Here is a 27,554-nt window from a genome sequence, read left to right as displayed (position 1 = left end):
TGTCAAATTATATATCGTATTTTTCTATAGTATTTAATATTTTATAATATCAATGATAAAACATACACCAGCCAGTCTCCATCCCTCCCTCCATGCCTGCTCCTTCCCTCCCCCCTTCCTGTCTCTCTCCCTCCTTCCCAGCACCCTGACCCCCTCCCTCCAACTCACAGTGTCTCACACAAGACTTTAAACTCTAGATGTTGTGTGTGTAATGCTGTGGTGTTGGGGTATTAATGAATAATAACTGGCCAAATGTTAAAAAAGCTTTGGAAGCATTTGAGGTGGATGTAGGGTAGATGATCAGTGGGTCTCATGTTTTTGACCTGCTGTTACCCATTTTTTATTAGATCATCTCTCGTTTGCAGTGAAGGTGGATTAGTGGATTAGTGGATCCCATGTTATTGACCTGACCTGATGTTATGTAAGGTCACTCATTGTATATAAGCCTCTTTCTGTCCCTGTAAATTCAGTTGCCACTGAAGATAGGTGTGAGCCTATTAATGGAATTAATCTCAATTTAGTGAACTAGTTCACTAAATCTAGTATGTAAAGTATGTAAACTGTACCTCTTTGCTAAAGGTTATCCCTAAAGATTCCAGTCTGAAGGTACTGGATAATACACATTTTATATTCATTCAATATTGGGGTTTGGGGGTTTCAACTCACTGGTCTTGCTGGCTGTACAGAGTTGCTCAATTTTAACAGAAGGTTATAAAAATAAATTAGAGCCATCAATGTAATGACCAGACCCCCCCCACTCTCTCTGGTCAAGAACTGCATCACAAACTTGACAACAATGAACTTTATGTATCAAGTTTTAAGACTAAAATGGGTGGACTCATCTACTGTACAGTATACAGGTATATATACAGTAGTTTTTTATTTTTTTTGCAAAATCAGTTATTTAACAAAATGAATGGCATGTATATTGGTAATTTTGCAAAATAACTTACAAACAGACAACCTAACCTAACCTTATGGTTGAATAAGGTTAGGTTAGGATGTTTTTGTTTGTTTTTTAACCTTGGACTATGTGCTGTCCTAATCATAAGGTTAGGTTAGTTTAGGTTGTCTGTTTGTAAGTTATTTGGAAAAATTACCAAAATGCATGCTGATCATTTTGCAAAATAACCAATTTCACACAAAAATGTAACATCCATCCATATACAACTCATGTACTCAATAAAACTACAGTACGGTATAGTTAATATGCAGAAAAACAATTTCTGTGGACAGAGAAAAGAGAGAGAGAGCATCAAAATTATATCGCCTTAAACCATTTAAATTGCAAGATATTAAGTTCTGCTTCTACCACAAAACATAGTTCATATTCTTTCACAACTATTACATGTGTCCTCATTCCATAGCAAAGTTTCAATAAATTATATGCTACTGTAGTACAGTACTGTAATTACAAATTAATTACATCATAATGCATACCTTTAACAGCCAATGGAAATGAGATCTTGCTTGTCCCATGTAATCATCATCTACTTCAACAACTGGAGGAAATTCTTCTGTTGTTACAAGCACTTTATCATCACAGTAAACTATGCAGGCAAGGTAGGAACCTCTGAAATAAGAAAACAAATCTTATAACTCCATAAATGTTTAAAAAAATTCATCTTTTAATCTTTCAAGCCTTTTCCTGGTTAACACAAAGTGGCTGGAAGCAAAAATAAGCACACACACATTTTCCTTTCATTTGGTGTCATTTAATCATTCTTACTATTTTAGAAAATGTGTTCAACTGTGGTAATTCTTCAAAAAGGCTCACAGCAAGCAATACATCCTTCCCCCAATATACCTGTTCACTCATACACACTGTTTTTGGACCAACCCCCTCATTGTAAGTGCATCTTTCACCCTATCTGCTCCTCAGACATTCTTCTCTCTACTGTCACCTAACTCTTAATTATGAAAACTTTATAAAATTTCACTTCCCACAATCTCAATATGTCCTTACCAATAAACAGAACTGTAAACTCTTTATTTTAATGAATTTACAGCTCATGATTTCTATAATGAAAAAAAGACAGCTGGTCTATGAAATACATAAAACAAATACAGTATTTCTTTTCAAGTGCTGTATTTGTAATCTTTATCTATAAAAATAATAAGAACTCGCATCATGCAAACTATTCACATCTCCCTATACATTCAGATGTCAGACAAACATTGTAAATTAAGAGGAGTACATATACGGAGCCCTAATCAAGTGTAGAAGTGCCAGTAGAGTAGCCCAATTTATTCAGCGCTTCTCTTACTTTACCTTACTTCGTCCTTTTCACTGCTGATAACCTGTTAGCTACTTGGGCAGTTGGTTACATCTCTGTTATGCACTTTTGACAAGTACTGGCTCCAGAACATATCTCATCCTGCAGTAGTGTTTGTCAAGTCTGATCTTATATGAATTCACACTAAGTGCTGCCACAACTCTCTAAGGCAGATTATTCTAAAACTTCACGACTCTCACTTCAAATTAGTTTGCCCTGAAAATTGTCTGAACTTGAGGCTTCTTTAACCTGAGGCTGTAATATCTAGTGGGGCAGGCATCCACAAGTTGTGTATCTGAGGTTCAGGCACTAGTCTGGTGGCCCTCTTTTGGGTGTTTTCCATCAGCGGACACTCTAGCATGTCTCTGGGATCAGAAGGGGTGACAATACTCCACATGGGGAAGCATCTTACTTTTGAGGTACCTGGACAATAATTTAACTTTCTTTTTGTTGTAGAATCGCCAAGACAATTAGTTTAAGAGTACAAGATTCGGTTTTTTGCAGTATGGTACAGCACTGTTCAAATTTTGGTGTATTAAATACTGTATGTGATTCCTCTGTTACACTGTGCAGTACATACTGTAAGTGTACTATACAGCATGCCCTGACAATTCGCGGACCTCGATTATTCACAGATGACACCCTGAATGTACCCAAGAATGTCTAAGGGTAGTTTTAAAGTTGCTGACATTTTTGCGGCTGGGACCCATTCGTTCTAGACAGTAATTTCCTTTACCTGTATTGTATATATGTGTGTGTGTGTACACACACACAACATAAATAAATAATAATGGGAAAAGCCTCCCATTTTTAATAATTGTTTCCTAATTATTTGTGAGAGGATTTTCCCATTATTATTTATATGTATATGTGTTTTATGTGTGTGTGTCTACACACACACACACATACAATACAGGTAAAAGTAATAATTGTCCTAAGGGCAAACACACAAAGGGAATATAAATTTCTTTTCACACAAGTATAAAGGTAACACCCCCGGTCAGCAAATGTTATTCGGCCATTTTGAGAACCTAACTCCTGCAAATTTTAAGGGCATGCAGTACGTATATACATGGGTCCCTGACTTACGAACGCCCACTGATAAGAATAGAGTTAAACTTGAAATTTACAGTATTTTATTTACCTGATGAAATTTTATTACTTTTCTCTTAAATTAAGTGATATTAGATGTATATAAGAACTTAGGCTATAATATAGTGAGATTTCAAACATTGTTCTGTAAGTACAGTATGCACATAGTATGGGTTCCGACGTACGTACAAATCCGACTTATGAACGTCATCAAGAACGGAACCCGTTCGTAACCCGGGGACCCCCTGTAATCCTTACATTAACCTTAAAGGTTTATGAATGTCTTAGTAACATATTATTATTACCTTATACAGTGTATTTCAGAGAGAAAAGTAAGGCAAGCTTTTCACATTCTGTAACAAGTGTCTACACCTTTATAGTATATCTCTACGTAAAAAAATATTTATATACTGTACTGTATATGGATATTGTGACCGACATATAGTTTGAAGACCATGAAAATCGAGGATATACTGTAGTACTGTAAAGATTATTTTCATATTTACAAAAGGAAGTGCATATAGAATTGTCCCTACTTATGTTCAAATGTTATACTGTACATTCACCAAATCACAAAAAAAAATACTGATATACATACTTTTTCAAATTTCTATGAAATTTTGGTGCAGGAGTGAAGAGATTTTTAATACTTTTCTTCTTTTGTGCTTTTCTTAGATTGAGTGGTGTTTCCTGGCCTGGTTCTATAGCTTTAATTTCTGCTGCATGTTGTGGTCTTGAGTTACAAACTTGGTTGAAAAGGTCATCTAGCTTGCCCACTTGCCCATCAAGCCGAGGTTTCTGGGCGTCTGAGTCCCGCCAGCCTATGAAAAATTTGTGTTAAGGTCAGGGAATATGACATGCAACAAACAGTGTTTCCAAAGCAATACTGTGTGGCCACCATCCCAGCCAAACTTTTACCTTGGCCCAAGACCTACCTCAAAAATCAAGTTACTGTACTTCCTATTACAGTACCTGATTTTCTTGTAAAGCATTCTTCTATCTTCTCTTTTTTTCAATTTTATAAAAAAAAACATACACGTAAAATTCCGAAAAGATCAGTCAAATAATGTTTAGATTATTTTGTTATTTATGAGGGGGGATCCTAAAAAATATTCATAAGATAATATACTATAAACCCAGTACTGTATGTAGTTGCAAATACTGTACTGTACTGTACTGTGTAGTATATTAATTGCCAAAGCCTATTAAAACTCATTAATATACTGTACAGTATACAGTATATGATTGTGCAGTGAGCCATTATACAGTATATATAAAAACTTTCAATTTAAAGAAAGTGGGTATTCTGGAAATTAATAATATTTTATGGGTTGAAACAACCAAATGAAAATATAATAATGACAAACTGTACTGCACTGAAATAGGCTACTGGGTGTTCTCAACTTACTAGAAGGAATGGCAGCTGTTGGGGTTGTTGTCAGTGGTGGTCCATAGTCTTTCAAATTCCCTGCACACACTCTAAAATGATGTCTTTTTCCTTGTGATAAACCATCTACAAATACTGACATGCGACGTAGGTCATAAATTTCAAGACTGCCTCCAATGGTGACCCATTCATCCATACTCCATTCAACTGTAAAAAAAAAAAAACACAAAATTTTATGAAATTCCATTATAATAACTACAACGATGGTCTGTAATGTGTGACAAAAACTCTTTGAAGTTAAACTACTTTTTCTTGAGTGCATCATAAAAATGAATATAAAATTACCTGTATTAGAGAAACAAGGAAAGGTGGAATTAAAGAAGTTTCAGGTAGTCTAGACTTTACTTATACTTTAATCCTCTTCACCACTGATCAGCTCATTAGCTACTTGGGCGATCATCCACGTCTCTGTTCGCACTTTTGGCAAGTACTGGGCATGCACTGGCTTCTTAATGTATCTGCACCTGCTCCAGTGCTGTTAAGTCTGCTCTTGAAAGAGCTCACAATCGGTGCTGTCACAACACTCTCTGGCAGGTTGTTCCACGAGTTCACAACGCTCACTCCAAAAACGTTTGCTCTCACAGTTTTCTGGACTTACGGCTTCTTCAACCCTGAGCTGCGACCCCTTTTGGGGCGAGCGTCTGCCAGTTCCAGGTAAGGACACTCGACAGGGTAGTGCCATTTGAAATGTTTATACACCTCAATTAGGTCCCTCCTTGCCCGTCTGTAGTATAAGCTAGGTAATTGCAGGCACTCTAATCTCGCAGGGTAGCTGAGGTGCCGCAGTGCAGGCACCAGTCTAGTGGCCCTCCTTTGGACATTTTCAATCAACTGACAGTCCCTAGTATATCTCGGAGACCAGACGGGGTGACAGTACTCCAGGCGGGGAAGCACCTCTCTGTTTAAGATCGTTATGAGGGGTGAACTCTAGATATCTGAACGACCTTTTTATAAGACCTAATAAATTAGTTCCTTGGTACATTCTTCTCACAATGGCCCGAGAACTTAAGTTCACTGTCAACATACTCACCTTGGTCCTTTTCACATTCAGTCTCAATTAATGCAGTTTCTTTGTCCCGTTGGTACGTCCCAGGTACATCCTCTTACACTTCGTGACATTGAATCTTAGCAGCCATTTCTTTGACCATTCTTGAAATTCACAGAAATCCTTCTGCAGCTCTTCACAGTCTGCTTGGTTCTTAATTTCCATAAATAACTTGGCATCGTCTGGAAACATTTATATGGGGGAATGTACAGCTTCTGGCATGTCATTTATGAAGCAAACAAACAACAGCAGGCCCAATACACTGCCCTGTCACGGGTACACATGACGATTTCATGCCATTGATCACCACACACTGCTTGCAATGGAGGAAAAAGTCGTCGATCCATGCTAGGACACTTTCCCGAATCCTGTACCCCTTCCAGTTTAATTTTCAGCCTTTCATGGGGTACACTGTCGAAAGCTTTGGTAAAATCTAGGTATATATTGTCGATATTACTACCCTCTTACAGAATTTGGGTCCAAACATCCAGTACCTTGAGTAATTGTGTTAAGCAGGAGCGGCCTGACATAAAACTGCGTTGGCAATCTTTACAAGGTTGTTTTGTGGTAGATATTCCATCATGGCATCTCTTATAATGCTCTCAAGTACTTTACATACTATGCTAGTAAGGTTCACTGGTCTATAATTATTCGAGGAGTGACGATCGCCCTTCTTGAAAATAGGACTCGCATAAGCCATTTTCCAATCACTGGGGACCTTTTGTTCATCCAGGCATTTACAGAACAGGATCTTCAGAGGCTCAGCAAGCTCGTTGCACAAGTGTCTTAGCACTCAGGGATGCACCATGTCAGGGCCGGGACTCTTATGAACCTTTAGCTTTGACTATTTCTTATAACCTCTTCAGTGAACACAATGTGGGTCAGCAATGTGTCGAACTGTCTGTCCTCAAACGCAGGAAATTTTTTGGCATCCTCTCGTGAACACTGAGGAAAAGAAACTGTTCAATGCCTCCGCTTTGTCCTGGTCAGAATCTGTGTAACTACCATCTTCAATCCTCAGGTCCAATACTCCTACTCGCATTTTTAATTTTGACTTTGAGTAGCAGTAAAACGCCTTTGGGTTTGACATGACCTCACTTGAAACCAACCTCTGGAACTCCTTTTCAGCCCTCTACACTCTGACTTTGCTTGGTTCCTGGATCTTGCATACATCCTCCTGTCCTGCTCATCATTTGACCTAACCCCTGCCTTGAATTTCTGGGTGTGTAGCTTATTCTTAGCATCCGCCTTTGTGTTTAATTGACCTATTCTTGTTATGATATCCTTTGTACATCTACCATCACAGCTAATGTTATTACTTCCCAAATACACAAAATTTTCCACTTGTTTAAGTTCCCTGTTGCCTACCTTAATTTTTATTTTAGGATTAATTCTACTTTGGAAACAACTATTATTTTTGTCTTTACAGCATTAACTCTTAAACCATATTCATCACCTTTTTCCACTAATCTGTTTACCAGTTTTTGTAACACCTCTTTACTATCTACAATACGAGCTGTATCATCTCCATTGCAGATATTTGATATTACTTTACCATTAACTTTTAGCCCTTCATTATCACTTACAAGTTTTCTCATTATGAATTATGAATATACAGTATACAGTATTATACAATGTCAGAGATAGAACACAGTCTTGTCTTACTCCCTGCAGCAATATATAATCAACTATTAACTTCCAAAGTTACCTTTGAATTTTGTAGTAATTGCAAAGTTTTTTGCTTCAGGTTCTCTGAATGTGACTCGAACTCGTGTACTGTCAATGACTTCCACTGTTGCTCTGCTGGGAACATCTGGTGGCTCTGAAGAGATAAGATGACAAGTCTGTAAAAAATATCTTGAACTTTATTTGTAATATAAAACAGATTAGCTCTAAGGTGAATAGATGAAAATTAGGACAAAGAACTGAACTTAAATGTGACTAGTTCAGGGAGGAAGAAGCACACAAATATCAACACTGTAACAAAATGAGGACATTTTACATCTTTTGTACATGGCAACTATCCCTACTTTGTAAAAACATTTTGCCATGAAATAACATATCAACCAGTGCAAAATAAGTTTTATGAAAAGTACATCAACTTACTCAAATATTGAAGTGTAAAAACACACAACTACAACAGAGTTACTGTTCAGTATTTACAACCTGGGAAGTTGTTGCTTTGGAAAGTGGCATCAAACTTCACCATTGCCCATCATCCAATCATTCCTAACATCTCTTCATTATCCAAACCTACCTGGCATACTTCATTCAATCACTCTATCCTAACATCCCATTGTCTTCCCTAACAGCCCTCCAGCAACCATCATGCTAGAGCCTATTATCTCTTCACAAATCACTACTATCTTATTAATACTGCACAGTACTTTGTTTTTTCAATAATACCATCAACTACTTAAAAGCAGCCAACTATTTTATACTGTATACCAAAATAATCTATCCAGTATACTTATATCATTCAATACTGATTGATTTCTGCTCTTTTAGCCCATGTACCATCTTATATTATGAATCTCAGGGGCAGCCATCTACAGTTTGGAAAACCCAATATATTATTTACTTGTTAGCTGGCCTTTAGAAATTGCTTCCTTTTTGTTAGCAGTAACATTAATGTGGACTTACTCATTTGCTCTAAACCCATCTTCATGGTGCGTAACATCTTGACACGTCTGTCCCACAGTTCCCGTTGTCGTTCCGTCTCCCTCCCATGGGGGGCACCACCAGAGAGCTTAGAGTCAAGTTCTTCTCTGCGTCTCTCTGCTGTGCTTACCAATTCATTGAGATGGTGGATGCGTTGTTCAATGGTACCTGTATAACAGAGAAGTTACATTAGATTACCAAACAGAGTAAATCACAGAACAAACAATGATGTGTGTGATTCCACATCAAACCAAAACAAGTGAAGTTCATCATCTGTATATAAGTACAAAGTTTGGTTATACAGTAATTGTACACCTAATGCAACCTTAGTTATTGTTGAGAAACCAATTGTTTGCAGGCAGATGGAAAGATTACTTTTATCCAGTAAAAAATTTCCGGCCGACGGATAGCATTACAATATCTCACTATAGTACAGTGTAAGGTTTCACAAAAGGAATTTTGTGAATTACCAGCAGATTTAAAATTAATTAAAGAAAGCCCTACAAGGATGAACGCAGCTGCTTGTGTCACAAAAAATGAAAACCAATCCTCATATTATTAGGTTCTTTTATTCTTGGTTTGGTTAAAGTGTGTTTCAGGTCCAGTTAGTTCAAGTTTGCTGCCATATACAGTATCATTAATTCATAAAATTATTACTGTATACAGCATACAAATAGCTCTCTAGCAAAAATAAATTAACAGCCAGATCAGGTTTGGAAGAAACAACCTAAAATTTAGTTGGCAGCAGGCTGTCTTATGTAGTACTGTACAGAAGCTAAATTACAAATATGAAACTAGTAAAAGTTAAATATTTGTAAATATAGCCATGACAAACAAATTATGATAAGAGTACGTACTTGTACAGTACAGTACTGTAAGTGTACTGTGGACTGTACTGATGAAACAAAATTACAGTATCATCATACATTAACTTTGCAAAAACAATAACTACTACTATACAGCACCGTACTGTATTGCAAAGCACATTTTGGCTATGAGATGGTGAGATAAATGCTTTAAAATGATCAAAAGCCATTTTAAAGGGAATTACAAATATAATTTTGTCAGTACACAGCGCGATCACTAACGTCGGGACTCGAAAATATGTTAAAAATATTTTATACGACCATGGCCGTCGTATGTCCGGGTTGTCGTAAGTTGAATATGTCGTAAGTCGAGGGGAGACTGTATTTAAAAAAAATAAAACTGATATACAGTAATGCATTACTTAATTCACAAGTGAACATTACACTGCACTTACTGGTATTATACAATAGATGGGTGTAAGTGTCTATTGGTATTAGGTAGATAATTTGGTGTACTGTATAATGACATACAGTACTACTGTATAAGGAATCTGCTTATGCTCCACTAAGCATTTAGAAGTATACAGTAAACACACAGAAGACAAATGTTCATTACAGTATGTGAAACAGCATGGCATAAAAATAATGACTAACTAATATTACCTGAACAAAATGAAAAATTATAAAAGCTGGAGTTCATCAACCTCCAGCAGAATTTATGAAACAAATTGGCAAGAAGGGGATCAATTGATTGACAAAAATATGTACAGTCTCGTTCAAGATTCTTTGAACACTGCTGGAGACAGCTGGCAACTCAAGGTCATTTGTTTACTATAGTACATAGTACTGTATAATATAATACGAAACAACAAAGCCCAACCATTAAATTAAGCAACGGGGAATTAAGTAACCAATCACCGATCACTTTTACATTCATTCATAATTTTTACAATGTACTATAGTAAACAAACGGCCTTGAGTTGCCAGCTGTCTCCAGCCGTGTTCGAAGAATCTTGAACGAGACTGTACAATAATTCTATACACAGTAGGCGTATAATCATCCGGAACTCTCAAGCAACCAAAATTTTTTTGGTGGGGACAATTTCCAGTAAGTAATGTCTAATCACGTTTAAAAAATTAAGATAATATGTTTGAAATTGACACTGGCTCACCCATGGTTCCATTTTGGGCCACTAGAGGCACTGTGTGCATCCTCCATGTTGGCCAAACACACTGGGTGCCGCCATAACAGTGCCCTAGTGAAGAAAAACTAGTTTCAAGTGTAATCTTTAGAAACTTAAGTACAGTATTTAAGAAACTTAACAAGCCTGAAAAACAGGAGTGAGCTAAGTGACTACTGTACCCATATTTACTCAAGCTCAACAAGCAACTGTACAACAGGATTACACACACACACACCACTGCAGTGCTGCATAACGAGTGAATACAGCTCCTTTAATCCTTTTATAACATACAGTATTTACTAATTCCTTTTATAACATATTTACTATGTCTTTTTATTACTGTATATATATTTACTATGTCCTTTTATTCCTTTCATTATACTGTACTGTATATTTACCATGTCCTATTATTTCTTTTAATATATATTTACTATGTCCTTTTATAATATACTTACTATGAGGATGTTCTTGAGTTTGAGATGCATATTTATAAGAGTATTGTACGTACTAACAAGCATCCGGAAAAAACATAATGCGGCACACTTAATTCCCCATGCATTCCGGATATCTGTCTTGCTGTACTGTACTTCAAGATAGACCTCCCCAGTGATTAAAAAAGAAAATCAGTACAGTACAGTATTTGTATTATTACCTAAAAGCCAGGAGCCATAGAATGAACCCAGTTTAAAATAATTAGCTTAAGTCATGCTTGCAAAGTTTTATTTAACATAATTTTGAATAGAAAAAGTTTAAAATAGACAGTCAATTATCTGAAGATAAAAATGGATTTTGAAAGGGAAAATGAACTAGAGAAGCTATATTTTGTATGAGAATTTTGAGTGAAAGGGCTTTAGAGGTTCGAAGAAATTTGTATACAGTACCTGTACATGTATGCTTTGATGATTTAAGAATTTTTTTTTGAAAAGGTAAAAAACAGGCGATAGTACAGTACAACTGTATTAGAGTTTTAAAGAATCTTTACTGGCAACAGGAGACTGCAGTGTTAGTAAATAATGAACTTACTAATTGATTCACAGTTAGACAGGGAGTAAGACAAGGCTGTGTTCTGTCTATAACATTGTACAGTATAATAGCTGTACTGTGTAATATTCAGAATTTTAATGAGAGAAGTTATAAGTGATAATGAAGGACTAAAAGTTAATGGTAAAATAATATAAAATATCTGATTTTTTCAGAGGATACTGTAGCCTACTCTCATCACAAACAGTGGAGAGGCATTACAAAAACAGATTAGTGGGAAAAGTAAATATGGGTTAAGAGTTAATGCTGTAAAGACAAAAGTAATGCTTGTTTCAAAATTCGAAATAAATCCTAAAATAAAAATTAAGGTAAGCCATGGGGAACTTAAACAGATAGAAAATTTTGTGTATTTGGGAAGTAACATTAGCTGTGATGGTAGATGTACGGAAGAAATCAACACAATAATAAGACAAGGAAAAAGAACATTAGATAATTTAAAAGAACTAATGAAAAGTGAAATTAACTTCAATTTAAAGAAAAAGGCTGCTGAAAGGCTTTATCTGGCAAAGATTGATGTAAAGGTCAGAAGCGTGGATACTTTCAGCAGACACCAGAAAGAGGTCGGAGGCCTTAGAAATGTGGTATTAAAGGCAAATGCTAAGAATAAGCTGCATTGACAAGAAAACAAATGAATAAGGACTATGATTAGCAAAAACTTCAAGAGAAATACTTGAAATGTACAGAAAATGAAAAATTAGATACTTTGGACATTATAAAGGTTTTTCTTTTATTACCTTACATTGCTTAAGAAATTGAATAAATTTTGTCTTTTTTTACACATGTGTAATGCCATCATACATTATATAAATTGTTTTGTCAATATGTAAAAGTCATGTATTGTCAATTAATAACTTTTTAAAAATATTTTTAGTTTTATTACCTTAAGTGTTATGGCATTGAAATAAAATGTGATTTTTTCCTAGCCCAAATTCTGACTTTTTTGTGAGTTATTTTTCCGTCCACCGTTTCTGCCAGTGTTTACTTTTACACTTCTCTATTATAAAATACATTTCCCTTATTTGTTTTTACAGTTAAAAACGTAGAAAAGTATATACATATATATATATATATATATATATATATATATATATATATATATATATATATATATATATATATATATATATATATATATATATCTTGATAAAATCACACGGGAAAATGGAAACAACAGACAAGTTCCTACACTTAAGAATATTTTGACTGCCCTATCGTAATGAATTTGTCCCGTTAGTTCGGTCCCTCAAGCTTCTAAATATTAATGTTGTTTTCAAGTATGACTCAACCATTACCAATATGTTAATAAGGAATAGCCCAAGTTTGAATGTAAATGGAAGTGTTTATTGTATTCCATGTAGCAAATGTAATTGTAATTATGTAGGTCAGACAGGAAAAACACTGCAGCTCAGAATCAAACAACATAAGTATAATAATATCAGAACAGCATCTGAAAGCAGTGCCTTGTTCGTTCATGTTAGGAATAATAATCACCCCATTGCTTGGGAAAAAAAGCTTAGAAGTATTTAAATCATCTTGTGTCACAGAAAGACTTCTGGTTGAAGCTAGTTTGATTAAGGAATTAAAATCAATAAACCTTAGGGATGGTCAGTTCAAAACTGATAATATGTTACATAAATTTATTTGTCAGTGGCCCAAGGTTAAAAATGCTTTGAAAACCTTTGATCTAGATGTATGATAGTTATTTTGTGGGTCCCTTATTTTTGACCTGACCTGACTAGTCACGTCACCCCCCGTCTCTTAAGCTCCTCTACGTGCGTGTTGGTGTGGGGATTAGTGGATGACATCATTATGACCTGACCTCATGTTTTTAAGGTCACCCTGTATATTTAAGCCTCTCTCTGAAGATGTCTTGAATAAAGACGAAAGCTAAGGTACTCCGTTGTTTCCATTTTCCCGTGTGATTGTATCAAGGCTTAAATATACAGGGTGACTTTAAAACATAAGAAAATAAGGAGTCTGCAATAGGCCGGTTGGCCTGTGCATGGCAGCTCCTGTCGAGGTCATAATGGTGTTATCCACTAATCCCCACACCAACACACATAAGAACATAAGAATGGAGGAAACTGCAGCGGGCCCATTGGCCCATACTGGGCAGTCCCGTTTACACCCAACCCCTATTGCTCATATGAGCATCCAACCTATGTTTGAAGCAATTCAGCGTATTCGAGTTAATGATGATATTTGGTAACTTGTTCCATTCATCCACTACTCTGTTTCCAAACCAGTGTTTACCTATTTCACGCCTAAATCTAAATTTGTCTAATTTAAAACCATTGTTACGAGTTCGCTCCTGGTTGGATAATTTGAGTACCTTTGTAATGTCCCCTTTGTTTAGCCCTGCCTTCCACTCATACACCTCTATCAGGTCGCCCCTCGCTCTACGTCTCTCAAGGGAGTGCAAATTAAGATGCTTTAACCTGTCTCTATACTCAAGGTTCCTAATGCCCGGGATTAGTCTTGTCATTCTCCTCTGAATTCTTTCCACATGTAGAGGAGCTTAAGAGAAGGGGGGGTGACGTGACTAGTCAGGTCAAAAATAAGGGACCCACTAAATAACTATCATACATCTAGATCAAAGGTTTTCAAAGCATTTTTAACCTTGGGCCACTGACAAATAAATTTATGTAACATATATATATATATATATATATATATATTGATAAACCACCCAGGAAAAGGGACACACTGGAGTACCTTAGCTTTCGTCTTTATTTAAGACATCTTTAGAGGTAACTGAATTTATAGGGACTGGGAGAGGCTTATAAACAATGGGTGACCTTACATAACATCAGATCAGGCCAAAAACATGGGAATCCACTAATCCACACACCACCTCCACCGCACACGAAGGAAGAGCTTATAAAAAATGGGCGACGTAATAAGTCAAGTATAAAACATGACCACCCGCTAGTTATCTACCCTACATTCACCTCAAACGATTTCAAAGTATTTTTAACCTTGAGCCACTGACAAATGAATTTATGTAACATTATCAGTTTTATACTGACCATCACTAAGGTTTAAAGAATTCATTTCTCTAATCAGACTTACTTTTTACTTTTATCCTCTTCACCAATGATCGGCTCGTTAGCCGCTTGGGCGATCGGTTACGTCTCTGTTACACACTGTTGGCCAGTACTGGGCATGCACCGGCTCCTGAATGTATCTGAACCTGCTCCAGTGCTATCCAGTCTGGTCTTGAAAGAGCTCACAATCGGTGCCGTCACCACACTCCCTGACAGATTGTTCCAAGAGTTCACAACTCTCACTCCCAAAAAGTTACCCCTCACAGTTTTCCGGACTAGCGGCTTCTTTAACCTTGAGCTGTGTCCCCTTGTGGGGCGAACGTCCGGCAGCTCCAGGTAAGGTCACTTTCTGTGACACATGTTGATTTAAACACTTCTAAACTGTTTTTTCTAATCCAATCAGTTTTGTACTGACCATCACTAAGGTTTATAAAATTCAATTCTCTAATCAAACTACTTACCATTGAATTTTATAAACCTTAATGATGATCAGTACAAAACTGATGTTACACAAATTTATTTGTCAGTGGCCCTAGGTTAAAAATGCTTTGAAAACATTCGAGTTAGATGTAGGATAGATGATTAGTGGGTTCCATATTTTTTAACCTGACTAGTTACGTTGCCCTTTCTTTTAAGCTCCTTTGCGTGTGTGGTGGTGTTGGTGTGCGAATTAGTGGATGTCATGTTTAATAAAGTCACCCTGTGTACTTAAGCCTCTCTCTGTCCATGTAATCCAGTTGCCTCTGAAGATGTCTTGAATAAAAACGAAAGCTAAGGTGCTCCATTGTTTCCTTTTTTCCTGTGTGATTTATCGAGAGATATTATATATATATATATATATATATATAGAGGCTGCACTGAGGAACCTGACGTCCACAGTTTGGGGAATCTTTTCTTATACATTTGACAGCGCATATGATGAATACTTAGGATCATGTAATAATGACCTACTACTCTGATTTGGGAATACAAGTAATACGGTATGGTTTACAGGGAACAGGTATCCAGAAAGGAGTGGGGGGTGAGGGCTGATGGACAGGTGTGACAAGGATAAGTTCAGCATGACCCACCTGCATTACTCTCCGTAGCTCCTGCCTGCTGGAGCATTTTAGCCAAGGCGACGTGGTTGTTCATCACGGCCACCTCCAGGACGTTTGAGCCGTCCTTGTTCACACTGTAGGGGATATAACGTATAAATAACACTAAGTATATGAATGAATGAGAAAGAGAAAGAGAGAGAGAGAGAGAGAGAGAGAGAGAGAGAGAGAGAGACTGCTAAGAGATCATTCATTATTTATTCAGGGCATTGATCTGAACTTAAGCCCACCACCAGCATTTCACCCCGTTGTGGCAATAACACAGGACTGGACTGATGAGTTACGACTTACTAACACCTATAAAATTATACAGTACAAGGCAATTAAGTGGGGAGTCAAAATATAAACTCTGAAGTCATAATGAGCACAAATGTTATGAGCGTCTCTATATCTAACTAGAATTAAGTATTTCTATTATTATAATTATTATTAATATAACTTATTGTCATTATTACCTAATTATCATCATTATCATATTATTATTATTATTATGTACAGTAATTACAATAGGTCATGTTTACTTTTCTTAATTTATGATTTGAAATTTATGTTTTTATCTACCCTTTGCTGCAAGGACCAAGACAGGAAAAAAATACGAGTGAAACTTACAATAATAAAACTAAATTCATTCATCCCGCGCATTATGGATTCTTCTGTCTTAAGTACGATAATATACCGCTATTTAACACCAATAAAGTAAACTAGTCAATTAACAACAAAATTCCCACTTTAGTGCAGCAAAAAGTGGTACTGTACTGTACTATACTGTACTGTACTGTACTTTTACACTAACACCAGTCTACATGCAGGTCACTTCACTTTAAAACCAAGCAACTAGAAGCTACCCACATATACAGTAGATGACAACTAACTGTACAGTTATTCGAATACAGATATACAGTAGATATAGTATCCACGAAATGGACAGTTCGCGAGTTAAACAAAATTACCCCGCAGTTGGATATGTAAATCACATCTCTCTCTCTCTCTCTCTCTCTCTCTCTCTCTCTCTCTCTCTCTCTCTCTCTCTCTCTCTCTCTATATATATATATATACGTCCAAATAATGGCATAGAAACTATAGTGAAACACCACCTTAGCAAGATTCGTTTTCTTGTCGATAAGTAGTAAAAAGCAAACACAAAACCAGAGTACGAATCCCCGACCTGTCAAGCTCAACTGGGGAGAGGGAATACTAAGGTGCGAATTTCTAACCCAAAACACACCAATTAACATATATTCTGAGTCATACATACAGTAACACACTTGCACCACACCTAACCGATATGAATTTAGTAATAATATTAATTTTGACTTTCATATACTACGGTTGTTATAAAATATATCACTCCCTAAACAGTTTTTCCAAACTTTTAAAATACTGTATAAAGTATAAATTATTTGAACATCAATAGTATAACAAAAAAAACACAGCTTGAAAATATTTACGTGTAAGACGATCAGAATAACTTGATCCCGAGACACACTTCCTTAAGGACGACTTACCTGTTAATGTCCAGCTGGTTGTTGTCGAGGATGTTTTTGGCTTTCTCCGACTGCCCATGTTCCACCGCTGCGAAGAGTGCTGAGGGCGAGAGACCTTCACCTCAGTGCCGGTGATGATGGTGTAATGATGGTGACGGTGATTGATTGATTGATTGATTGAGTGGGTAAAATATCTGGCGTCGCAGCCTGTGGCCACTTGACGCCATTTGAAGGAGAAATTATTTGTGATAGTTATGATGACGGTGATAGGGTAGGTAGAGGTGGCGGTGGTGATAGTGATAGATAAGCAATGGTGAATATAAGGATGGTGATGGGAATAGCATATTGCAATTTTTTTTTATAATATCTACTGTTTATTTTATGATAAGTCTACAAAATCTACCCATTACTTAATAACAAGTTTATACTATCAGTTGGCTACTAATACACTGTGTTCTTAAGAAAATTATGGTTACTAACAGGCTTTTACACACAAACAGTCATTACATATACCCACTTCTCATCCGTATACACTTGGGGAACACTCCATTATACATTCCCAGCACAAGTGTTTACAAGGCAACACACACACACACACACACACACACACACACACACACACACACACACACACACACACACACACATACCGTGAAGGTGGATGTTGATCTTCTCAAGCTTCTTACGGTCAGCCTTACTGGGGTTGAGTCCGTCCACCAGCACGTCGTCCATCGTTGACAAGGCTGAGGAGGACAACCAGTACACTTATGAGGTCACATTTATAAAGTAAACTTACAAAGCAAAATTACACTGTATAAAGTACTTGCCTCCAGATGCTCATCAATAAACTTATGGAAATCTTAAATATAAAAATTACACTTGTTAGTTGTTAAAAAGTTATGAAGTAGCTACACTTGGCAAAATCTCGCACTTATCTTACACCTGACTTACCTTAATCTCGATTACAACATCAGTGTGCTAGTCATATCTTAAGTGGGCAAGGCTGGGGAGACCTCACACTTTATACACTTATATTATTTTAAAACAACAACACTTACCTCACATCTCATAAACCCATTTGCCTGTAAAAGCCATCAAACTAATGTGTGTATGTAATCTACCTAGGCTATATGCACAGGTCTTGTACAACTCATCGTAAAGGTTTTACATCAGGAAAGGCCTCGTGTTGGAAAAAAAGGTGTGTGGTGATAGGGGGGGAGGGCGCGGTGCGATACTTATTTACACAACACTTTATTCCAGACCAAGATGAAACTAGAAAGGGGAAACAAGAGCCACTCAACACACTCCTTTGCACTTATAGCAGAAGTGTGTGCAGGGAACAGTGTCCACAGTTGATTACAGTCATCACCTTAACTGAGTGATCTTTAACCCTTTATTTCACTATGCTCACCAACAGGACGGGCAGACTTAATACATACAAGAGGCTGCAGGAAGGGAGGCACTGCAGGCGTTACATATCTATTAAGCAAACAAAACTGATTTTATGGTATGTATATATAGTATTACAGGTGACTTTTGAACATATTCGTTGTGGATAATAATAGCTCTAGTTACCGTTAATATCAACATTAGTATAGAATCAAGTTACTTTACGTTATTTCAGAATATATCATCGTTATTTACTACGTTGAGGGATGGGTTCCAGTGGTGGGTTTTAGACTTGGTGAAAAGAATTACTGAGCGAATCTTTGAGAATCCTGGCTCAGTGTAACACGATCCTCTACCACTCTTTAACTTTCTGAAGATGAGGGTGGCACTGTACTTACTGGGTGAGAGACTACAAGGTTAAATGGCAATCCTAGTACCTACTATATCTAGACTCCACTGGGGACTAAACCTATCCTATAATGTCTTAACCTAACCCTAATCACTAAGACCTAGGCTCATTAAGACTGGCTTGGTTAGGTTAGGTTTGGACTGGGCAGAACTATTAGGGCCCATTAGGCAAGTCACTGATAAGAGTGGTATAAGTGACACTTACAACACTTATCCGCTTACTTCACAAGCAGCGACCACTCACACTTTGCATGGAGACGCCCAGGCGGTGTGTCTGAATGTGTACCTCAACCAAAACAAACACGGAGTACTGAGAGCTACACTTATTAAACTTATCATAAACACTACACTTCATGTATTTAAACGATTTGTGTCTTACGTGTATATACTGTATACATACACACACACACACACACACACACACACACATTATATATATATAAAAGTTGTAAAAATTCGTACTTAGTATATTTATTTTTGGACGTTTCTTAATTCTTAACAATGAAACTTTGTATTGAGTATTCATAAAGGATCAACTCATACGTGTTTACATAAGTGACTCAAACATGTCTTACTTGCAGGAATGACACATGCAATCACAAGGCTCAAGCAAATACAGTGTTTGTGCTTAAATTAGAGACACAAAAACACATATTTTATCGATGGGACTTAAATAAAACCTACTGTATACAAGGACCTCACACACACACACGGGCGCATCTATCAGAAGTAGAGCAACAGGTGTCATCACTTAGTTGGGTAGACAATAAGAGTTAGCCACACAGGTCTTGTTGCAACACCACCATCACTGTCACCATCAGTCACCATCAGTACCATAGTTCACCGTCATTCACCCCAACAGTCATTCCCACTTACAACAATAGTCATTACCACTCACAGCATAACTGTCACCACCACTCACAGTACCACTTATACCACCACTAAACACTACCACTTATACCATACTAAACACTTACCACTTATACCACCACTAAACACTACCACTTATACCATACTAAACACTTACCACTTATACCACCAGTAAACACTACCACTTATACCACCACTAAACACTACCACTTATACCACCACTAAACACTACCACTTATACCACCACTAAACACTTACACCACCACTAAACACTTACCACTTATACCACCACTAAACACTTACCACTTATACCATACTAAACACTTACCACTTATACCACCACTAAACACTACCACTTATACCACCACTAATATTAGTACCTACATTAACACCACCACCACAAAAGTAATTTCAAAATCATATCCCAAGAAAATAGGCCGAAAAACACCATCCATATATACAGCTTACGAAAACGACCGAACCTCACTACATCATTTACATCTACACGACCCGTAATTAAATAGTCCTGAGCATATATTAAGGGATGCATTTAACATTTTTCAGTATGTATTAAAAAAAAAAACATTGGCGTCAATAGGTGGTGTGGTACAGAACTAGTGCCTTTCTAAGCAATAGGCAATATAGCTGACCAAGGAGAGTGACCTTGTATGAGTTAATGACCAGTAAAGCGATCAGGGTCATTAATCAAGGAAGTGTAGTTAGCGTGCCTGATATTGATGGTAATTCATGAGTGATTTACAGTGTGATTATTGCCAGGTTTACTATACACCTGACACCACAAACCTCACTACACACACACACACACACACACACACACACACACACAAACAATGTACTTACGACCAACCTTTAGAATCATCTTGTAATCTATCTCTTATTTCCACAAATCAATCAACATATTAATGTAATTATGATTATATTCCCCAAATTACGCGTCTTACTGTATAAGAAATTCGAGGTAGTTTTAACTTCAAGTCTGTACTGTTCTCTCTTTTCTATATCAATCCAACAATTATATTTCAAAATCACTGTGTAAATATATATGGTATTGTACAACCGAGGTTCCACAGGACATTTACCGGGTACCCATTCTAATTCAGGTAGTACCAAGGAGGACGGACGCTCCTGCCCTTAAACGCTCATCACTATAACACCGTCTACTCACCGTCAACCCAAGACAATAATACACGTTATGGCTATTTTTGAAAGATCAGAAATTCATCCAAAACTTTAAGAGAAATAATAAATTCGCGCCGGGTGGTTCATTAAGATTATCAGTGCTGTCTCGATATCAAATCTTCCTAATGAAGGGAGGTATGTACAGACAGGCACTTATCACGTCGAGGGGACTGTTGTGATGGGCCACGCTGAAATAACAGACCGATAGCTCGTCCAAATGGAAGAAAAAAATATTACCCTCTAGCTGGCAACACCAAGGTTTACAGCTCAGACGAAGAACTTACTTTACATTATCTATATCGTGGTAGAGTGGTACTGCTCTTGCCTTCGCAAGCGAGATGTCATGGGTTCGATTCCCGGGCCGGTGGAAGTTGTTTGGACATACTTCCTAGCCCCCATTAGTCCCTGTTCACCCAGCAGTAAAGTAGGTACCTGGTGTAAGTCGAAAGTTGCGAATTCGTATTCAGGGACAAGTTGTTGGAGCTTCCAATAACTTGATGACATAAACCATTGACTCTTCAGGCTTCTATGCCCTTGACTCTTCAGGCTTCTACGCCCTTAACTCATGAGACATAAAGGCAAGCATGAACTTAGCATGCTTCCCTGTTGGGCGCTGTAAAACGCTTCTGCGCTTCACCTTACACAAGGATGTAGGGGAGTGCCCAATAAAAAATAAATAAATAAAAAATAAAATTATCTATATCTGTATATCCCCCTAACTCACCCACTGTCCCATCCTCATTAACGAAACGTGAAAGGTGTTATAAATTTCACAGGTGACTAAAATAATACTCCTTATTCTAAAAAAATACATCCAACTTTTTAATATTCAAGACCGAGAGTGGACTTCTAACTTAATATACGGTATGTAAATTAATAGAATAAATAGGCAAATTATTCCCGTTTTCTGTTTACATGTCACATAAATAATGTAACCAGGCCGCCACAGCAGTTCATGTGGAGATATAAATAAAACCCACGGTATGAAAATTTATATATCAGGGCCAAATACCTTGATATGGTGACGTAACCCAACACTCTACTGACGCACTATAAAATTGATGACCAATTTCTTACGTTCTACTAACAAACAAACCATCCACTTTGTACCACTCCACTAACAAACAAACCATCCACTTTGTACCACTCCACTAACAAACAAACCATCCACTTTGTAACACTCCACTAACAAACAAACCATCCACTTTGAGACACACTCCACTAACAACCAAACCATCCACTTTGAGACACACTCCACTAACAAACAAACCATCCACTTTTAGACTCTCCACTAACAAACAAGCCATCCACTTTGTAACACTCTACTAACAAACAAACCATCCACTTTGTACCACTCCACTAACAACCAAACCATCCACTTTGAGACACACTCCACTAACAAACAAACCATCCACTTTTAGACTCTCCACTAACAAACAAACCATCCACTTTGTAACACTCTACTAACAAACAAACCATCCACTTTGAGACACACTCCACTAACAACCAAACCATCCACTTTGACTCTCCCCTAACAAACAAACCATCCACTTTTAGACTCTCCACTAACAAACAAGCCATCCACTTTGTACCACTCCACTAACAAACAAACCATCCACTAACAAACAAACCATCCACTTTGACTCCCCTAACAAACAAACCATCCACTTTGAGACTCCACTAACAAACAAGCCATCCACTTTGTACCACTCCACTAACAAACAAACCATCCACTTTGAGACTCTCTTCACTAACAAACAAACCATCCACTTTGAGACACACTCCACTAACAAACAAACCATCCACTTTTAGACTCTCCACTAACAAACAAACCATCCACCTTGAGACTCTCCACTAACAAACAAGCCATCCACTTTGTAACACTCAACTAACAAACAAATCATCCACTTTGAGACACACTCCACTAACAAACAAACCATCCACTTTGAGACTCTCCACTAACAAACAAGCCATCCACTTTGTACCACTCCACTAACAAACAAACCATCCACTTTTAGACTCTCTCCACTAACAAACGAACCATCCACTTTGAGACTCTCCACTAACAAACAAACCATTCACCTTGAGACTCTCTCCACTTAAAAACGAACCATCCACTTTGAGACTCTCCACTAACAAACAAACCATCCACCTTGAGACTCTCTCCACTAACAAACAAACCATCCACTTTGAGATTCTCTCCACTAACAAACAAACCATCCACTTTGAGACACACTCCACTAACAAACAAACCATCCACTTTGAGATTCTCTCCACTAAGAAACAATCCATCCAAGACACTCCACTAACAAACGAACCATCCACTTTGAGACTCTCCACTAACAAACAAACCATCCACCTTGAGACTCTCTCCACTAACAAACAAACCATCCACCTTGAGACTCTCTCCACTAACAAACAAACCATCCACTTTGAGACACACTCCACTAACAAACAAACCATCCACTTTTAGACTCTCTCCACTAACAAACGAACCATCCACTTTGAGACTCTCCACTAACAAACAAACCATCCACCTTGAGACTCTCTCCACTAACAAACAAACCATCCACCTTGAGACTCTCTCCACTAACAAACAAACCATCCACTTTGAGACTCTCCACTAACACATTTGAGCACTCCACTAAGAAACAAACCATCCACTTTGAGACTCTCTCCACTAACAAACGAACCATCCACTTTGAGACTCTCCACCTTGAGAGACTCATCCACTTTCACACTCCAACAAACAAACCATCCACTTTTGAGACTCCTCCACTAACAAACAAACCATCCACTTTGAGACCTAACAAACAAACCATCCACTTTGAGACTCTCCACTAACAAACAAACCATCACTTTGAGACTCTCCACTAACAAACAAACCATCCACTTTGAGACACTCCACTAACAAACAAACCATCCACTTTGAGACTCTCCACTAACAAACAAACCATCCACTTTTAGACTCTCTCCACTAACAAACAAACCATCCACCTTGAGACTCTCTCCACTAACAAACAAACCATCCACTTTGAGACACACTCCACTAACAAACAAACCATCCACTTTGAGACACTCCACTAACAAACCATCCACTTTGAGACTCTCCACTAAGAAACAATCCATCCACCTTGAGACTCTCTCCACTAACAAACAAACCATCCACTTTGAGACACTCCACTAACAAACCATCCACTTTGAGACACTCCACTAAGAAACAATCCATCCACCTTGAGACTCTCTCCACTAACAAACAAACCATCCACTTTGAGACACTCCACTAACAAACAAACCATCCACTTTGAGACACTCCACTAAGAAACAATCCATCCAGTCTGTGAGGAATAAAGACACGCAGCAGTGTTTGGGGGTTTCCGAGACTTTTGTTGGAACTGAAAGCCTCAACATGTAACCGAATTGCTGTGTACCTTTGTGTGGGTTCCCGTGTTTCAGTATATGAGAATTGTTCACTAATCAGCTGAGAAATAATCAACTGTTCACTAATCAGCTGAGAAATAATCAACTATTCATTAATCAGCTGAGAAATAATCAACTGTTCAATAATCAGCTGAGAAATAATCAACTGTTCAATAATCAGCTGAGAAATAATCAACTGTTCAATAATCAGCTGATAAATAATCAACTGTTCAATAATCAGCTGAGAAATAATCAACTGTTCAATAATCAGCTGAGAAATAATCAACTGTTCAATAATCAGCTGAGAAATAATCAACTGTTCAATAATCAGCTGAGAAATAATCAACTGTTCAATAATCAGCTGAGAAATAATCAACTGTTCAATAATCAGCTGAGAAATAATCAACTGTTCAATAATCAGCTGAGAAATAATCAACTGTTCAATAATCAGCTGAGAAATAATCAACTGTTCAATAATCAGCTGAGAAATAATCAACTGTTCAATAATCAGCTGAGAAATAATCAACTGTTCAATAATCAGCTGAGAAATAATCAACTGTTCAATAATCAACTGTTCAATAATCAGCTGAGAAATAATCAACTGTTCAATAATCAGCTGTCTCTACGTTAAAGAGCTATAAGTGTCTGCTGAAACATGTTAATACTTGCTTTGGGTCAAACTGGCAAATTTTAAGATATCAGGTACTGAATACTGTTATTGTGGTATGGTCATGCATCATGCATACACATATAGACAACCGCATACACACACACACACACACACATATATATATATATATCCTGTCCTGTAAGTATACATACTGTACAAGTGTACATGCATACACACATTTTTACTAATCCAAATACATTTACTGTACAGTAGACATACCCACATTACATGAACACATACACACACAGTCCCTATGGATGTCGGGAGTAACAACTTGGGTAACGTGATGTACACAGCTAACTCTAGCTGTGCCCTCTGACAAGTGGCATATCTCTACATATAAACAAATCTCAACAACCTGACTAAGAGTGGCAGGAGAGGGGTTGCAAGCCAAATGGACCCCAGTTCTAATAGAACCCAAACTAAACTGACCATCAGGAGTGGGGCCTATTAGGATATGGATCCATGCGGACTGAGCCTCAATGCTAATGGCTGAGTAAAGCTAGGTTATAATTGAGCCACTTACGAATGAGAGTCATGTGATCAGTTAACTTTAACACATACCATCATGTGATGTGAGGGCGCGGGAGGGCGTGGCGTCCCCGGGGAGCTGAGTGTAGGAGGTGCGTGGAGGCGTCCCCACTGGCAAAGAATTGGAGGATATGTTTTCATTAGCGTAGGTGTTCCGGCGGGACATAAGGCGGTTGGGTACCTCCAGGAGTTCCTTCTCCCAGTCTTCCATCTCCCATGATCTCCGTGACACCTCCGTCGACCGCGTCTGGCGATTCTTGGGGCCGCGACGCCGACGGAGGGTAGTGAAGCTGAGCGCCCGAGACCGAGACGCCATGTCTTCTTTACTGGACGACGAAAAGGCCACTGACTTGAGGGACGACCTACGTGAGGAGTCGTCACATGGTTGTTGCAACAGCCCGGAGGAGGTTAGCGAGGTCGAGGAAGAAACGCTCACAGTAGGTGGAGATTCCAGTGACGTAGGACTATTGCCACAGCCCTGGCTAGACTCCACGGACAAGGAGTCTTGGTCAGGTACAGTGATGGGGGCGGTAAGGTTAGGAAACGCAGGTGCCACAGTATCCTCCACGATGGGGGGACTACCTGTCTCAATAAATCTGGTCATGCGCACCGGCGACGTCGGCGAAGCCACCAAGTCACAGTGTATGGAGGCGCGGATGGAGCGTCGAAGGGAGTTGAAAGGTTGCGCCAGATTGAGAAAGGGTTTCTTGCGCCTCCTGACGGGAGGCGTACCTGCGACCTGCAGCTGCATGATGGTGGACACAGCTTACTGCACTCTAAAAGCCACTATATTTCACATAGTACCGCTAATACAAGGCGCTGAGGTAAGGATCCGAAGGTTACTGGTGAGCAGCAGGAATGGAAGCAGCAGCGACGAGATGGAGTAAGACACTGAGCGTGGCTAGTGGCGAGGCTCGGTAGTGTGTGTGTGTGTGTGTCCGTCCGTCCGGTATTGGTGCCAGCAGATAACACCGGCTTCCTGTACAGGACCGGCCTCCCCACAACTTGCTTACCTCTCCTTCATCACACCTCTAACACCCTCATTCCCTCCTCCGTTGGTGGTGATGGCGTGTATGGTCGACCATCAGAGTACGTAGCTACAGTTCTGCCCACACCTGTCTTCATACGTAACCCATATACATTTCTATAAATTCACTGTTTCGTGCACCTGTTTCTTGCGTCTTTGTTTATTAAATACACAGTTAATGGAACATCTACGAAAACTTGAAATGAAATTACATAATGACATTTACTCACAACTACTGTATCTTATGACTAGATAAGTGTCACAGCCAGAACCTTGCAACATGTAGCGGTAGCGCCAAAGATTATTATTAATGTCTTGCCTGATACGTGTACCTTGTGTGTGACGTAATATTATTATGATTCTCTCTCTCTCTCTCTCTCTCTCTCTCTCTCTCTCAAAAGACTAACCATAACAAATACAGTTTCTCATTTCCAAAAAATTACCGCATGTACAGTGAACATACATACATAGTAGGCAGCTACCAAACAGGGAGGTACTACCGCTTGGGAAGATATTGGAAGTATAATGTGTTGTCTAATGGTAGATCCTGCTGCCATATGGCATCACGAAAATTGTGACCAAGACCCAGGAAGCTGATCTGACTTTATGCTTCATTTACACACAATTACAGGGTCTCAATTGTTTCTTACTTTGATAACACAACATGCATATATTGTTTCTCACTACTGATTTTTTTTTCATTTTTGTATTTCTTTATGGTTCTTTATTATTATTGTTATTACTATTTTATTATTTAAATTTTTTGTAATTTTATTATAAATTTTATTTAGTATGAATTATTTTATTTTTAATTTTGTATTTTTATTACAAATTTTATTTACTATGAATTATTATTATT

The 27,554-nt window shown here is 37.9% G+C and overlaps 1 protein-coding gene across 1 annotated transcript in view; it reads right to left on the bottom strand.

Annotated features, from left to right (window-relative positions):
* The window catches only part of LOC121858796, a 44,431-nt gene extending 17,212 nt beyond the window's left edge, over positions 1-27,219 (bottom strand). The window contains exons 1-10 of the mRNA XM_042355434.1: positions 25,702-27,219; positions 17,831-17,923; positions 17,202-17,280; positions 15,670-15,773; positions 10,500-10,583; positions 8,504-8,689; positions 7,569-7,682; positions 4,777-4,962; positions 3,967-4,189; positions 1,441-1,573 (exon numbers count right to left, since the gene is read on the bottom strand). Coding sequence (XP_042211368.1) covers positions 1,441-1,573; positions 3,967-4,189; positions 4,777-4,962; positions 7,569-7,682; positions 8,504-8,689; positions 10,500-10,583; positions 15,670-15,773; positions 17,202-17,280; positions 17,831-17,923; positions 25,702-26,419 — 1,920 coding nt within the window. The 5' untranslated portion in view covers positions 26,420-27,219. The remainder of the gene's footprint in view (positions 1-1,440; positions 1,574-3,966; positions 4,190-4,776; positions 4,963-7,568; positions 7,683-8,503; positions 8,690-10,499; positions 10,584-15,669; positions 15,774-17,201; positions 17,281-17,830; positions 17,924-25,701) is intronic.
* Positions 27,220-27,554: the final 335 nt, after the last annotated feature.

This window comes from Homarus americanus, unplaced genomic scaffold (genome assembly GCF_018991925.1).
Source record: "Homarus americanus isolate GMGI-L3 unplaced genomic scaffold, GMGI_Hamer_2.0 scaffold41807, whole genome shotgun sequence".
In the NCBI taxonomy this organism is placed as follows: domain Eukaryota; kingdom Metazoa; phylum Arthropoda; class Malacostraca; order Decapoda; family Nephropidae; genus Homarus; species Homarus americanus.
Note: the sequence above shows the minus strand (reverse complement) of the source record. Positions and strands in the feature narration are given on the sequence as shown.